Genomic DNA, 16,302 nt, shown 5'->3' on the forward strand with positions numbered 1-16,302 from the left:
AAGATTAAGTTTGGGGTGAAATGCTGATGTCACATGGGAACACAGGAGGTGTGTGAGGGGCCCCTAAGGACACCTAGTGGAAAATGTTCAGGAAGTCACTAGACCCATGAGGCTGGCAGTCAGGAGAGAGGTCAGAGAGGGAGACAGACAGTGTCCACTGCCTGCATGTAGGTCCTCCTCTGAGAAAAATGAAGGAGACACAGCTCTGCCCTGGGGTCATGAGTGGCCACTGCTGTGTCCAGGAGAGTCAAAGGAGACACAGCCCTGTCCTGGGGGTTTGAAGGAAACAGATAGGCCCTGACTGGAGGTTAGCTAAGAGGTACAGTCTTGGGCTAGGGGTCTGAGGGGGCTGAAGTCTTGTCCTGAAGGATCTAAGGGGTGATGGTCCCATCCTGGCGGGGGTGGGGCAAGGGCTGGTGGGGGGCAGGGGCCGGGGTGAGACTCGTTTTTCTGTGTGACCTCCTGACCTGCCTGACCCATGCTCCCAGGTCACCACAGAAGATGTCCAGGAAGGGCCCTGAGAACCGTAAGAGAAGGTTTCAGGACAGCAGGCCTCTGAAAGGAGTCTGAGAAGGGCCAGTCAGCCAGGCAGAAGCGAAGCCAGGAGCAGGGTGTGCTAAGGGAGGAACTGGGGCCCTGCCCCTGAGATGCAGACAGGACAGGGGGCACCGAGCCTGAGCTGGAGTCCTCCCAGGGGTCCCCAGACACTCACGGCAGAAGCTGTCTGTCCTCCATGGCTTCACGGCCATGCCAGCCGCCTGGCAGGCCGCTGTATAGGCTGCCAGGCTGCGGCAGAGGTAAGTGACGTTGCCCTTCTGGGCACAGAGGTCATACACGCACTGGCGGAAGTACTCAGAGGGGCTCAGCGCCGCATGGCAGGCTGAGAAGGGGCCGTTGGTGTCCTTGAGCTGCCCGCAGGCCTCAAGGCTCTCGTATGGTGCCGTCTGCTCTGCTGAGCACACAGGGCAGCCTTGGGGTCCACAGCCCTCGCTGCAGCCCTGGGAGGAGCCAGGCGCCTGCCACGCGGCTCCAAAGGCATCCACGCTGGGGGCCGTGGCGCCGCTGGGCAGGACAAAGTCGTCATTCCAGTTGCCATTGAAGTTGCCACAGAGGCCACAGAGCCGGTTGCGGAAGGAGGAAGGGATGGATATGAGGATGTGGGCGTCGCCATCAAAGAGAAGCCGCAGGTCCTTGGTCGTCTGCAGAACCATGTTCCGGCCCTCGGCCGTCACCCGCACATGACCCACAGCCACGGGCAGGGCTACGGCCTCACCATCCACAGTGACCTGGATGGAAGGGCCAGGTGGGTCAGGGACTCAGAGAAGCACAGGTTAGCCTGTCTCCTTGGACTCCCAGGCCACAGACTCTCTCTCTCTCTCAGTTCCACTGGGGTGAGGCCATGTCCCCCAGAGACTTCCCAGGGCAGAGTATGTTTCCTTCAGAAACCCCAGGCTGACAATGTCACCTCAGTCCCCAAGGCTGGGGCCGTGTCTCCTTCAGGCCCCCAGGACAGATCTATGTCCTCCTTAGTCTCCTTGCACTGGGTTCATATATCTCTCAAAATCCCTAGGTTAAGCCCTCTCCTCCTCAGACCCCCCCAGGGCAAGGCCGGGTCCACTTACCTGCGGCCCCCGAGCCAGGCTCACCACCTGGCCGGCCACAGTAACCACCACACGCTGGGGATCTCCAGCTGCATTCTTCTCAAGCACAATTGTAAAGTCCTCGTCCCCAGGCTGTGGGTGGCAGACTTGGGCCAAGATATAGGAGCAGGAGCCGTGCAGGTCGTAGACGCGTCCATCCAGGGTAATGTAGTGGATGCCCCCATTGGCCAGGCAGCGGCCACAGCCGGTGGGGCGACAGGCCTGGACACCGTCTTGTACCCGGCACTCCTCGTAGGGCCTGCAGGTCTCGCCCTCCTGGCAGCTGACTTGGCCGCCGGGTCCACACTGGCAGTGCCGCCCACACTCGGGGCCCGGGTAGAAGGTGTCACCCAGCGGGTAGTAGCGGCCCTCGTGGAGGCAGCCACACTGGCCCACAGGCACGCAGGTGTCTCCACTGAGCACGAAGCCGGCGTCGCAGACGCAGCCCTCACGGCAGGTGGACTCGCAGCCCTCGGGCGCTGAGAGCCTGGGGCAGCTCACAGGGCATGAGTCACCACAGAGCTGGTAGTGGCTGTGGGCAGGGCACTGGAAGGCTGTGGGGACAAGAGGGGAAGAAGGCAGGGCGTGAGGGAGGGGGACGCCGGGGAGGCACAGGGCGAGAGAAGCTGCTGGGGTGACTGTGTTTTGCCTGGGATATCTCATGAGCGAATTTGTCCAGGGATCTGAGTGGGGTGTCTGACCCAGCACGGCCAACGGGGCATTCAGTGTGGGGATCTGGGAAGCACGTCTCTCCAGCCAGGCTGCGTGTCAACCTGCTCAAGTATTTCTAAAGATCAAGTCAGTCTGACTGGGTGACTCCAACCTCATATATCTGACCAAGATATGCAGGATTAGAACCGACCGTGCGTATCTGAGGGTATGAATCTTGCTGGGGCGTGGGGCCAGATGCATCGTGGGGTATGAATCCATCTGAGTATGCCTGCCTGTGGATGTCTGATCTGGAAGCCTCTCACAGTCTCTCTGACAGGGTCTGTCAATGTGTGACTCTAACCATGTGTATATCATTGGGCAAAGTCGACAGCATAAATGTGACCAGGAGATCTGCCTGAGGGGAACTGCCTGGGATTCTCAGACCATGAACCTGTATGTATCTTCATGGGGCTATGTCAGGGTCCTGATTCCACCCTAATTCTACCAGATAGGTATATCTGCCTATGTGTGTCTCTGTGTAAACGTGACCAAGTGTCTCTAACCAGAGGAGGCCCTGTCTGAGGTTATGAGACGAAATCTATCTGACCCTGTGCATCACCCTGTTTAAAAAAATAAAAACAACCAAAACAGTCTAGAGGCATCTGGAGCTTCCCTAGTGGCTCAGCATAAAGAATCTGCCTGCGAATGCAGGATACCTGGGATCCATCCCTGGGTTGGGAAGATCCCTTGGAGAAGGACATGCCAAACCACTCCAGTACTGCCTGGAGAATTCCATGGACAGAGGAGCCTGAAGAGCGATAATCCATGGGGTTGCAAAGAGTCAGACACAACTGAGCAGCTAAACAGCAACAACAGAGGCATCTGACCAGGTGTAGCTCTCTAGGGCTCTCTGACCAGAGATAACTGAGAGAATCTACTGGGGTGATCAGGCACCCCCGTCTATCTGAGTGCATGAATCCTGACAGTGTACTGGACTGGACATGGACATCTCTTTGCTGACAAAGGTCCATCTAGTCAAAGCTTAGGTTTTTCCAGTAGTCACGTACAGATGTGAGAGTTGGACCATAAAGAAGGCTGAGCACCAAAGAATTGATGCTTTCAAACTGTGGTGCAGGAGAAGACTCTTGAGAGTCCCTTGGACAGCAAAGAGATCAAGCCAGTCAACCCTAAAGGAAATCAACCCTGAATATCCATTTGAAGGACTGATGCTGAAGTGGAAGCTCCAAAACTTTGGCCACCTGATGTGAAGAGCCAACTCACTGGAAAAGACCCTGATGCTGGGAAAGATTGAAGGCAGGAGGAGGAGGGGATGACAGAAGACAAGATGGCTGGATGGCATCAGCGACTAAACAGACATGAGTTTGAGCAAATTCTGAGAGATAGTGAAGGACAGGGAAGCCTGGTGCGCTGTAGTCCATGGGGTCACAAAGAATCAGACACAGTTTAGGGACTGAACAACAACTGGACCCAGGGTTTCTAGCCACCTGTATGCATCTCTCCCATTGCAGTATGTCACTGGGTATATTCCAGTGTGTGAATGCCAAGGTATTTCTTTCACAGGTTAAGGGAAGGTGGGATGGTGCCTAAGCCCTAAGAAGAAGGCTCTTGTCTCAGAGCCCAGCGAAGAGGGTAGGAAGAGAGACCCCACTATCTGTCCCACGCATGGATCACTACTCACGACAGAAGTCCGGCCGCCTCCACTCGCCGAGCTGAGCCCCAGCGGCCTGGCAGGCTGCCACATAGGCGGCCACGGCGGGGCAGAGGCCTCCTGGATGGCCCTGAGCCTGGCAGGCGTCCAGCAAGCAGGCCTGGAAGTACTGCTCGGGCGGAATGAGGCTGTGGCAGGGAGCCAGCGGGCCATCGGGGGACGAGATCACGCCGCAGGCGTCGGGGCCGCCGAAGGGCTCCTGCTGCTCTGGCGTGCAGGGTGTGGGGCACGGCCCGGGCACGCACTCTCCGCAGCCCGCGGCGCCGCCCACTTGCCAGCGGTCGGGCTTCCCCTCCACCGCGTTCAGGTCGTCGTTGGGGTTCTTGTTGTAGTTCCCGCACAGGCCACAGAGGGAGCCCGCGTACGCCGCCGGCACGCGCAGGCGCACGTTGCTGTCTCCGTCGAAAGCCAGAGAGATCCCGGAGGCGGTGGTCACCACAACGTCGGCGCCACTCAAGTAGGCGTGCACGCGGGAGTCCAGCTGGAAAGGCAGGGCCACCAGCTTGCCGTCCACCTGCAGGGGCGGGGTGGGAGTGGGGGTTACTGAACGTCGGAGGCACAGGTTAGAATCTTGACTCCACTATCTACTGGGGGTGGGGGCGGAGACACCTTGTGCACGTCACCTTCCCCTCCTTGTAATAGTTAATAGTTGTAGTAGTAATAACGAGGCCTTCCCCGGTGGCTCAGTGGTAAAGAATCCACCTGCATGCAGGAGAACCGGGTTCGATTCCTGAGTGGGGAAGATCCCCTGGAGAAGGGAATGGCAACCCACTCCAGTATTCTTGCCTGGAGAATCCCATGGACAGAGGAGCCTGGTGGGCTACCGTCTGTGGAGTCCCAAAGAGATGGACATGACTGAACTAAAAAAAAATTTTTTTTTATAGACAGGATATCATTGGCTCCTCACACTACCCTCTGAAGCAGATACGTTTCTTAGCCCCGTTTCACAGAGGAGTAAACTAAGGCTTAGACGTGGGGAAGCCGCTGTTTCAAGCCCCCTACTGTGAACCCCTCCATCTGCCCCCTTAGCCTGTGAAAGGCAGTCAGGGAATTGGCAGACCCCTAACTATCCCAGGCAACCCCAGGGCTGGCATGTGCTGGTCCACAGACCACTCACCTGCAGCTGCCGGGGCCAGCCGGCACTGAGGGTGAAGCTGTGGCCGTAGATGTGCAGGGTCACAGTGCGGGTGTAACTGACCGCCTGGCTGCCCCGGTGCTCATTGGCTACCGTGACAGTGAAGTTCTCAGCCCCCTCGGGTGGGTCATGGCAGGGCGCACTCAGCAGGTACTCGCAGGCGCCTTGGAAGTCAAATCGGTGCCCATCCAGGGTGATGTAATGGGGGTCACCCCAGGCCTGACACTCGGCTGTGCTGACAGGTTGGCAGCCGTGCTGGCCTGAGGGCAGCAGGGCACACTCTTCACCTAGTCCACAGCTGGCAGGCTTGCAGACCAGCGAGCCACCTCCGGGCCCGCACTGGCACCTCTGGGAACAGGTGGCATCAGCCCAGAACTCGCTGCCGGCCTCATGGTAGGTGCCGTTGGCCCAGCAGCCGCAGCCACCTTCCAGGGGGACGCAGTGGTCGGCACTCAACACGAAGCCTGAGTCACACTGGCAGCCCTCCACACAGGGGCCCTCGCATATGGCAGGGCTGGTGGGGGGCGTGGGAGATGGGCAGCTGGCTGGGCAGGGTGGGCCACAGAGCTCGTAGTGGCTGTTCTCCGGGCAGGGGAGCTCTGTGGGTGGATGAAGAGAAAGAAAGAACGGTTTCAGGAGGTGGGGTCTGAGGATAGGGTAGGACGAGCCAGAGAGAGACCAAAAGGGACAGAATAAGAGACAACAGAAGACCCAGGGACGGGGAGAGAGAAGAGGAGAAACCGACAACCAAAGGCAGACACAGAGACAAGGGCCATGAGACCGAGAGACAAAAACAAACACAGCAAAACAAAGAGAAACAAACAGACCCCAAAGGACTGGAATGAAATCAAACCAGCTCCAAAGAGGCTGGACCCCGGGCAGCAGCTCCTGCTCTGTCCCCCCAGCGCTCACCACAGCCGGCCTCTGTCCTCCAGTCCTTAATGACGATCCCGGCGGCCTGGCAGGCAGCAGCGTAGGCAGCCAGAGCCTGGCAAAGTATGTCCTTGGCCCCACCGCCCAGGCAGACATCCAGAACGCAGCCCTTGAAGAAGCTATCGGGGGCCACGTGGTCATGGCAGGCGGCGAAGGGGCCTCCAGAGCCAGGGGCCAGGGGTCCGCAGAAGCCGGGGCCCCCGTACTCCTCCAGTCGGTCCTCAGCGCAGGTCGGGCAGGACCCCTGACATTCATCCCAGCACAGTGGGTCCCAGCCTGGAACCCGCCAGCTGCCGCCCCAGATGGGTATGGAGGGAGCCAGGGTGCCGTTGGGGAAGGCTTGGTCATTGCTCGGGTTGCGGTCCATGTTCCCACAGAGCCCACACACGGCGTCGTGGTAGCTGCTGGGCAGCGTCACCTCCACTCGCCAGTCCCAGTCATAGGTGACCTGCAGCCCGAAGTCAGTGGCCAGCACCGCTTTGGATGCACCGTGGGTCACCGAAAGCCGCCCGTCGGCCAGAGAGACAGGCAGTGCCCTCAGCACACCGTTCACCTGGGGGGAGAGGAGGGCGGGAGGCACCAGGTCACTGGAGATGTGGAGGCCCAGAGCTGGCCCCCTGCCTCCCTCGCTCGTCCCGCCGTGGCTGGGAGCTGCCAAGGCCTTCCTTATGATTGCTGCTCACAGAGTCATTTGCCAAACACTGTGCAAACACGTTTGCTCTAGTCCAGGCCCTGGAGAATGAAAGCCCACCCTTGCTTTTTCTGGGTTTCTCTTTTGATCTCCATCTCCCTCCCTTCTTCCCTCTTTCTCTTTCTTCATCTGGACCTATTGCGCTCTCTGGTCTCTCTCTCTGAGTTTCTCTCACTCTGTCTCTCTTTCTCTTTCTCTGGGTCCTCTTCCCTTCTCTGTGTCTCTCTCACTTGTGCATTCTCTCTCTCTGCATGTGTGTGTGTGTGTGTATGTGTGTGTGTGTGTGTTACTTTCTCTCTCTGGGTTCATCTCTCTGGTCTTTCTCTGGGTCTTTCTTACCTAGTCCCTCCCTCTCTCCTTATTTCCTGTGCATCTCTGTGTGTCTGGCCATCTCTGCCACTCACTCACCATCGTTTATTGCCTACTCTGTTCCATAAATCATTTTCTTCCTGTGAGCTGCCATTAATCTGCAGCTCCATTATTCTGGGCAGAAAGGGCAGCCCATCTCGCTCTCTCTGGATCTCCTTGAATTTCTCTCCATGTCTGAGGCTCGGGGCCTCTCATTTGTTTCCTCGCAAACAATCAAAGGTGCTTACCTGGGTCAGACCCTCAGCTGAGCACTTTACGTGCATCACCTCACTGTGGGGCAGTGCCTGCTATGATCCCCATTTCACAGATGAGGAAACTGAGGCCCACCAAGTCAAGTTGTTTGTCCAATATCACACATCTCATAAGGAGAGGGTGGATTCAAACCCGGATGTCTAAAAAGGCAAATTCTGAAGTCCTGCATTAAAGCCCTTAATGAAGGGCTAGACTCATTTAATTCCCAATAGTGGGATGATGTAATTATCATTTCTCTTGCTATTTTGTTTCAGGACTAAGTGAAGAGAGAGAGCCCTGAGCTTCCCATCTATGACCAGCAGGACCCTTCCCACCCTACCTGGGGACTCGGGACCAGCCTTACCCGGACTTTGCCGATCTCGCCTTTGTGGATGGAGATGTTTGTGTTGAGGGTGGTCACGGTGACCAGCCTCACATAGGACACAGAGGGGTTGCCCCGGTTCTCGTTCTTGGTGGTGACAGTGAAGGGTGTCAGGCCCTGGGCATTGCTCCCTGGGCAGTCGGTTGATGCCAGCACATAGTTACAGGTGCCCTGGAAGTCAAAGTTCCAGCCGTCGAAGGAGTGGTAGTGTGGGTCGCCCCACAGCCAGCACGTGGCCTGGTAGTTGGGCACGCACACGCCCTGGCCGTTCTTATTCTGGCACGTCTCCTGTGGCCGACATGTCACACTGTGGCACGGGTCTGGGGGCAGAGGAGAGAGGACCTTGAGGGACTGCCAGGCAGAAAGCCAGTTTCTTCCCAGAGTCAGCCGGGGCACCAGCTCTGAGGGCTTCTGGGGTGCGGGGTCGGGGGGAAGACCAGGTTCCAGGGTCCTTCCATTTGAGAGGCTGGCCCCCAGTCTGCCATTTCTGAGACCAGGCCCAGAGTGCCCCCACTCCCATGTCTGAAACTGTGTCCAAGACCCTGTCAAAGGTCCCACTTCTAAGACTCGGGCCCCAAGGTCTTTGCAGCCAAGACACAGGTTCTAGTCCCTACCTCTGTGACCCAGGCTCTGGGGTCCCCTTGCTTAAGATCTCAGCCCCAGAGGACTGAGGTCTGAGACCACAGGGGTCCCTGGTCCCTGTGCCAGCCCTGCGGGCATCCCTAAGGACACCCACAGCCAAGGGTCCTCTGTGTCCCAGGTTCCTGGCACCCAGGTTCCCTCACACCTGGACTCCCAGCCTCCTGGAGGCCACCACATCTGAGACCCAGGTCCTGGTCTCTGTGCCCAAGACCAATGTACTGCATGAACTTTCTGGTGGGAAGCTAACCTCAGAGTTCCCACCATTTGAGAGCCTGACCCCAGGGCCCCCTTTTCTAAGTCTCATAGCCTGGCGAGCACTCTGTTCCAGACTCCGTCTCCCTGGGATTGCTGTGCCTAACACCCTGGTCTTGGGAGATCTCATTTCTCAGGCCCTGCCTCCGAGGGTCTCTTTGTCCAGAACTCCCTTCCTAGGGCCACTGAATCAGTGAGCCCAGTTTTTGGAATCCCTATGCCCAAGTTGTTATTCTTGTTTAGTCGCTAAGTTGTATCCAACTCTTTTGCTACCCCATGGACTGTAGCCCACCAGGCTCGCCTGTCCATGAGGTTTCCCAGGCAAAAATACTGGAGTGGGTTGCCATTTCCTTCCCCGGGGATCTTCTCAACCCAGGGATAGAACCCACGTCTCCTGCATTGACTGATGGGTTCTTTACCACTGAGCCACTAGGGAAGCCTCTAGGCCCAAGACCCCAGCCTTAAAACCTCTCTCCCTGTGTGCTAGTTTGCAGTTGACTGCTTCTTAGCTCCAAATCCTCCAGTGGAGTTGGGCTTTGTCAGTAGAGGGAGCTAGAGGGTCACAGCAGGAGGAAGGGGTGGCTTCTGCTTCTAGTGGGCTTTGCTCTCTTGGGCTCCTAGTGGCAAGTGGCACCAGCAGCTTGTGGGACGCCTGCTCAGTGAGGCCCCTGCTGATTTCCCTGTGCACCCCAGCAGGTGGCTTCCCAGTGAGTTTGCCAGCACCCCAGTGAGGGTTTTCCAGCCTGCCAGCTCCAGCCTGCATAACCTGTCTGCCACCCTCCAGTAAGATCTGCCTCCCAGCCTTGATGTGGGGGCCGTCCTCCCAATTCCTCCCTTCCTTCAGTGCTCTGCTGTAACCTTTGGGGCAGGGGCTGCTCCCTATTATCGACTCTTCTTGTGTTCATTAGCGTTCTTTTTAATCCCTTAGTAGTCAGTCTCTATTACAAGCAAGGAATTCTGTTAAACTTTCCCTATTTAAGCTCCTGTGTGGCTTCCCAGGTGGTGCTAGTGGTAAAGAATGCCCCTGCCAATGCAGGAGACTTGCACTGGGGCACTGCAACCCACTCCAGTATTCTTGCTGGAAAATCCCATTGAGAGAGGAGCCTGGTCCATAGGGTCGCACAGAGTCGGACACGACTGAAGCAACATAGCATGTGTGGTTTCTGTCTCCTTTTGGACTCAGACTGAGATAACAGGGTCCCTGGGAGTCCCTGTTATCCTGCCCATGAGCCCCGATATCTTAGTCAGTCCTAGAGGTACATCCCTTTATCCTCAGGAATAAGGGAATTTTCTCTGCCCTTCACCCAAGACATCAGTCCTGGGGGGTGGCTTTGTATCTCAGACTTAATCCTGAGAGGTGTCACTGTCTGAGGGTGTATCTCTATAAATCCTGAACCTCCACTTGTGTATTCAAGACCCTGGCCTTCGGGAGGTCTTGGCCTGAGATCTCAGGACTCTGCTTTCTTTCTTTCTTTAAGATATTTTTGATGTGGACCATTTTTTTTTTTAAGTCTTTATTTGTCACTATTGCTTCTGTTTTCCTGTGTTTTTGGTCCAGAGGCATGTGGGATCTTAGTTCCCCTGCCAGGGATCGAGCACATACCCGCTGCCCTGGAAGGCGAAGACTTAACCACGGGACCACTAGGGAAGCACCAGGACTCTGCTTTCTGTCCCTGTGGGTCCCAGTCTCCCCTGCCCCTTGGGGATGGTGACTGAAACCCTGAGCCTAATCCCGCATACCAGTGACCAGCAAACTATGCACTGCCAGCTGCCCATTTCTGCAAATAAAATTTCACTGGAGTCACCCCCCTTCACTTACATGGTCTACAGCTGATTGCGTGCTGCAAAGGGACAGCTGAGTAGTAGGGACAGAGACCATATGGCCTGCAAGTTTAAATATTTACCTGGGGCCCTTTACAGAAGAAGTATTCTGTTCTCTGCCTTACGCAGAGAGTCTCTGCCTTGCGCAGAAAGTCTCTGCCATACGCAGAGAGTCTCTGCCTTACGCAGAGTCTCTGCCTTACGCAGAGAGTCTCTGCCTTACGCAGAGTCTCTGCCATACGCAGAGAGTCTCTGCCTTACGCAGAGTGTCTCTGCCTTACGCAGAGTGTCTCTGCCATACGCAGAGAGTCTCTGCCTTACGCAGAGTCTCTGCCTTACGCAAAGAGTCTCTGCCTTACGCAGAAAGTCTCTGCCTTACGCAGAGTCTCTGCCATCTGCCTGGGGAAACCTGTTCCTGAGGGTTCCCACTGCCTGCTTTCTACCATAAGAGTCCCTGCCTCCCAGCCTGGAGGGCCGCTGCCCCGGCCCCGGAAACCCTAGCCTACGGGTCCCCAGGTCTGAGACTCCAGTTGTTAGTCTTCTGTGCCTGCCACCATGAAGATCCGGGTGACACCACCCTCAGCTCCCTGTCCTCTGTCCCCCTCGCTGCACCCTCCCTGGCCCCAACCCAGCACCTTTGGTGACACAGCTCAGGACACCTCCCGAGGGCTGGCAAACCTGCCCAGCATCGCAGCTGTGGTTCTGGCACACCAGGCCTTTTCCGGGCTGGCACACGCACTGCTGCTGGCAGTTGTTAGTGAGTACCACCTTCTCGGGCTGTGGGGACAGAAGATATGGCTGTCAGGGCTGGGCTGACTCTGGAAACTGCAGTGCTCCAGGCATAGGCGGTCCGGAGGATGTAAAAGGGACATCTTCCGGCTGGGTGGCCCCTTATCTGTGAAACTAAAGCACAGCTTGGCCTCGGGGTCCAATTCATTCATTCATTCTCTTTCATTCATTTACTCATTCATTTATTCTGAAATATCCACTGTCTGCTGTATGAGAGAAACGGTGTAACGTGGAAATTAAGAACATAGGATCTGGAGCTGATTGCCTGGGTCTGAAGCTGGTTTCTGTTATTTCCAAGTTACATCACTCTGCACAAATTGAGCTTTGTCATGCCTGAGTTTTCTCACCTGTAAGTTGCAGATAATAGCACCAACTTATTAAAGTATGTTGTTGTTGTCGTTTAGTCGCTAAGTCATAGCTGACTCTTTTGCAACCCGATGGACTGCAGCCTGCCAGGCCCCTCTGTCTATTGAATTTTCCCCAGGCGAGAATCCTGGAGTTGGTTGGCATTTCCTCCTCCAGGGGATCTTCCCAACCCAGGAATCGAACCCACATCTCCTGCATTGGCAGGCGGGTTCTTTACCTTTGCGCCACCAGGGAAGCCCTATTAAAGCATAACTGAGTTAATAATACATATAAAGTACAGATGAAATGAAAAGGGATTTTCTTTAAATATCCATACTGGAGAGGAAACAGGGGTAGAAATGAAACAAGACTGGGAAAATATTATTTTTAAAACCACGTGATGGATACAGGGAGATTCATTGTACTGATCCCTTGACTTTTGCCTTTATGAAAATTTTCATAGTAAAAGGTTTATATATAACATTGTAATATATATATTATATATGAACAGATAAAATGCACGTAAACTGTGGGCTTCCCAGGTGGCGCTAGTGGTAAAGAACCTGCATGCCAACGCAGGCGATGTGAAAGATGCGAGGTCTGTCCCTGGGTCGGGAAGATCCCCTGGACAAGGAAACGGCAACCCACTCGAACGTTCTTGCCTAGAGAATCCCATGGACAGAGAAGCCTGGTCAGCTACAGTCCATAGGGTCGCAAAGAGTTGGACACGAATGGAGTGACTTAGCACACACGTGTATTGTTTACACAGCACTGAAAGCAGTGACTGGCACGCAGCAAGCGCCATCTACCTGTTTGCTGTAGTACTATTATTATTCGTATGAGGAGGAAAACAGAGAGGGTTCTTGCCCCGACAGAGCTCTCAGACCTTTAAGGGAGACAGACTTTACATAACACACGTTCAAAGGAAAAGCAGTAACTCTGAGCATGGGAGAGGGACACAGACGGAGTCAGCCTCTGGTATAACAAAGTCGAAATCTACACCTGGGTACAAAGCCAAAACTTGACCTGAGGAACCAGGGGAGGGTTTCAAGTTGTGGGTGTATGCATGTCTGCCAAGTCGCTTCAGTCGTGTCCAACTCTTTGTGACCCCATGGACTGTAGCCTGCCAGGCTCCTCTGTCCGTGGGGATTCTCCAGGCAAGAATACTGGAGTGGGTTGCCATGCCCTCCTCCAGGGGATCTTCCCGATCCAGAGATCAAACCTTTGTCTCTTATGTCTCCTGCATTGGCAGGTGGGTTCTTTACCACTGGCGCCAAATGGGAAGACCTCAAGTTGCGGGACCTGTGGTCGTATTTAGAAAGGTCTTACTTGCTACTGTGGGGATGGTAGACCAGAGAGAGCAAAAGTGGACAAACTGGACCACAGTGGGGCCATGGCGAGAGGAAGAGGAACGGATGGGAGAGATGTTCAGGAGGCCAAATGGACAGGCTGTGGGCGGGGGGTCCAGCATGCAGCCCCCGTTCTGCCTGGGACGGCAGGGTCCCTACCTCGTAGTAGATGCCGTTGTGGTAGCAGCCGCACTCCTGGATGGGCACGCAGCCTTGGCCGTCACTGAGGAAGCCGGAGTCACACTGGCAACCCTCGGCGCAGCTCTCTGGGCACTGCGGGGGGGCGCTGAGTGCCGAGCAGCCCAGGGAGCAGGTGTCTGCACAGAGCTCGTAGTGGCTGTTGGCGGGGCATGGCATGGCTGCAAAGAGGGGGTGCGGGTCAGGGCCGTGGGAGTGAGAGGTGGTGGGGCCCAGTGTCTGCCCTTTCTGTGTCTCTGCCTCCCCCTCCCTGCCCCTCACTCACGACAGAAAGACTCGGTCCTCCAGGGTTCCACGTGGCCTCCAGCTGCCTGGCAGGCACTCACATAGGCCTGGATATTGCTGCAGAGAATGCTCTCATTGCCGCCGCCCACGCAGAGGTCAAAGACGCAGTTTTGCAAGGGGCCCTGGGGGTCCAGGAGCTTGTGGCAAGCAGCCAGGGGCCCTGTGGTGCTGGTGAGGAGCCCGCAGAACTCCTGCTGCTCGTATTTGTTCTGCAGCTCAGGTTTACACTCCATGTCACAGCCCTCGTCGCCTGGCTGGCAGGTGGGGGGCGGCTGGCAGGGTGAGTCGGGCACCGCCTCCTCCCAGGAGTTGCCAAACTCATTGGCGCTGCCCGCCTGCGAGCCGTCTGGCTTCTGGAAGTCGTCCTTGGGGTCGCCGTTGTAGTTCCCACACAGGCCACACAGCTGCTGGTAGTAGTTGCCCGGGACAGTGACCCGCACGTTGTACATGAGGTCGTAGGCCACACGCAGGCCAAAGTCAGTCTCGATCACGACGTCTGAGCCATGTTGGAAGACGTGGATCCGGCCCTCGTCCAGCACCACGGGCAGCCTCCTGTCCACGCCGTTCACCTGGGAGGCAGGACAGGCCGGGCTTCAGAGGGTACACTTCGAGATCCTAGATCAGGCCCCTGCCTGACACTGAAGACCCATGGGATCTCACCTCTCTGGGTCTTAGTTTCCATATGTGCAAAATGGGCATAATAATAGGGTTCATAGTGGGTTGATCAGTGGCTCCCCAAAGATAAGTCCTCCAAGAACCTCAGAATACGACTGTATTTGGAGAGGTAATTAGGGTAGAGATCTTGAGATGGGATCGTCCTGGATTAGGGTGGACCCTACATCCAATGACAAATGTCCCTAAAAGAGCAGGAAGAGGAGAAGGTACAGGGAAACCCAGAGGAGAAGGCTGTGTGAAAAACGAAACGGGCTGGAGCGACGGGGGCATAAGCCAGGAACACCTGGAAGCCCCAGAAGTGGTGGGAGGAGGGGGAGCAATCTCCCCCAGAACCCCTGGAGCGGGTAGGTCTCTTGCCCATGCTTTGATTTTGAACTTCTGGCCTCCACAGCTGTGAGAGAATAAATCTCTGTTGTTTTAAGCCACCAAGGGGGTGGTGAGTTGTTATGGCAGTCTCAGGAAATGAATATAGGTCTCAATGGAGTAATGCTCTTAGGACAGCAGAGACCAGGAGGGAGGGGCAGGTGGAGGGGCAGGTGGAGGGGGTTAGGGGGGATGTCCGGAGGGGGTAATCAAGGGCCAGGGAGGGCTTCCACAGCGGTTCAGTGGTAAAGAATCCGCCTCCCAATGCATGGGACATGGGTTCAATCCCTGGTCCGAGAAGATCCCAAGCCTGTGTGCTACAGCTACTGAGCCTGTGCTCTAGAGCCTGGGAGTCACAACGACTGAAGCCCTGCTCTAGGGGGCTGTGCTCTAAAACAAGAGAAGCCACTGCAATGAGAAGCCTGAGCACCACGAGGAAGAGCGGCTCCCACTCGCCGCCACTAGAGAAAGACCGTGGACAGCGACGAAGACTCAGCACAGTTATAAATAAATTAGAAAGAGAAAAGGGCAAGGAGAGGGGACACTGAGCCACATGGGGGAAGGCCCAGGTCCCCAAGGTCTCCGCCCTCCTTGGTTCCCCACTGTAGGCTCTGACTGGCACCCCTCTCCTGGGGGACCCCAGGCCCCCCACATCTACTCAGAGCTCTGTGCCCCCCCCGCCCCTCAGCTGAGAGCTGTGCACGCCCGACCCACAGACCACCCTCTACCGAAGACCCCTCCCCTTCACGTTCTGGGCTGTTCTCACCGTGACTTTCCACTGACTCTGCTCCAGCCGCAGGGTGAAGTTGGCCACCTGGACGGTGATCGCCTTGGTCACACTGACTTTCCCGTTGCCCCAAGCCACGTTCTCCTGCAGGACGGCAAACTGGGGCAGGCCAGGCCGAGTCCCACAGGTCTGAGCCAGCACGTACACACAGGTACCCATGAAGTCGAAGCGTTGGCCGTCGAAGGTGGTGTAATGGGGGTCTCCCGATGCCTGGCAGGTGGTAGAGCCCACAGCCACGCAGCCCAGGATGCCATTGGATGGCTGGCAGGCCTCGTGAGGGCCACAGCTGGATGGCACGCAGGACACCAGCCCGCCCTCCTCGCAGTAGCAAAGGGAATCACACTCGGGGCCCGGGTAGAAGGTCTGTTCGGGCGGGTAGTAGGCGCCCTGGTACACGCAGCCGCAGGAGGCCAGCGGCACGCAGGACTCACCGCTGAGCACGAAGCCCTCGTCACACACGCAGCCCTCTTTGCATTCGAAGCCACAGCCCCCGGACACCGGGAGGTCTCCGCAGGACAGCGGGCAGCCATAGGAACACTCCTCGTAGTGACTGTGGGGTGGGCAGCTCAGCGCTGCAGGGAAAGGGGCCATCAGGACGAAGCAGCCTTGCTCCCCGGCGACACCGAAGACCCCCTGACACACACACGTGCACACACATATGCACACATACACTTACATGTATAAGCAGTCCAGCGGCAAGGAGCCCCTCGGTTCAGTGGGGCCCAGGAAACATTACATCACAGGTAATCTAATCCTGATAATTAAGATTCTATTCCAATTTAACTGTGGTCTGGGGTCATCTGTACTGTCTTGAATGACCTTATTCAAGTTGGTAACAAGTTGTGGATCTGTGATACATATTTTAAACATGCATAGGCATGTGTCCATAATCTATGCAGTGTGTTTGTAAATGCAGTATTTTTAGTAGTAGTAATTTTATAGAAAATTAAAATATTTGCCCAGGGTGGTAAAGAAAACAATGAAAAACTCGCTCCAAACTCACCACCCCAAATTATAAAACAGGGGGTTTCCACA

The 16,302-nt window shown here is 56.2% G+C and overlaps 1 protein-coding gene across 1 annotated transcript in view; it reads right to left on the bottom strand.

Annotated features, from left to right (window-relative positions):
* Nucleotides 1–16,302, bottom strand: part of FCGBP (Fc gamma binding protein) — a 44,784-nt gene that overhangs the window by 13,118 nt on the left and 15,364 nt on the right. Inside the window, exons 7-16 of the mRNA XM_052656784.1 lie at nucleotides 15,247–15,839; nucleotides 13,423–14,011; nucleotides 13,119–13,318; nucleotides 11,089–11,253; nucleotides 7,744–8,172; nucleotides 6,068–6,641; nucleotides 5,138–5,754; nucleotides 3,991–4,534; nucleotides 1,623–2,194; nucleotides 713–1,286 (exon numbers count right to left, since the gene is read on the bottom strand). Coding sequence (XP_052512744.1) covers nucleotides 713–1,286; nucleotides 1,623–2,194; nucleotides 3,991–4,534; nucleotides 5,138–5,754; nucleotides 6,068–6,641; nucleotides 7,744–8,172; nucleotides 11,089–11,253; nucleotides 13,119–13,318; nucleotides 13,423–14,011; nucleotides 15,247–15,839 — 4,857 coding nt within the window. The remainder of the gene's footprint in view (nucleotides 1–712; nucleotides 1,287–1,622; nucleotides 2,195–3,990; nucleotides 4,535–5,137; nucleotides 5,755–6,067; nucleotides 6,642–7,743; nucleotides 8,173–11,088; nucleotides 11,254–13,118; nucleotides 13,319–13,422; nucleotides 14,012–15,246; nucleotides 15,840–16,302) is intronic.

Source organism: Budorcas taxicolor, chromosome 18 (assembly GCF_023091745.1).
Source record: "Budorcas taxicolor isolate Tak-1 chromosome 18, Takin1.1, whole genome shotgun sequence".
NCBI classification, from domain to species: Eukaryota; Metazoa; Chordata; class Mammalia; order Artiodactyla; family Bovidae; genus Budorcas; species Budorcas taxicolor.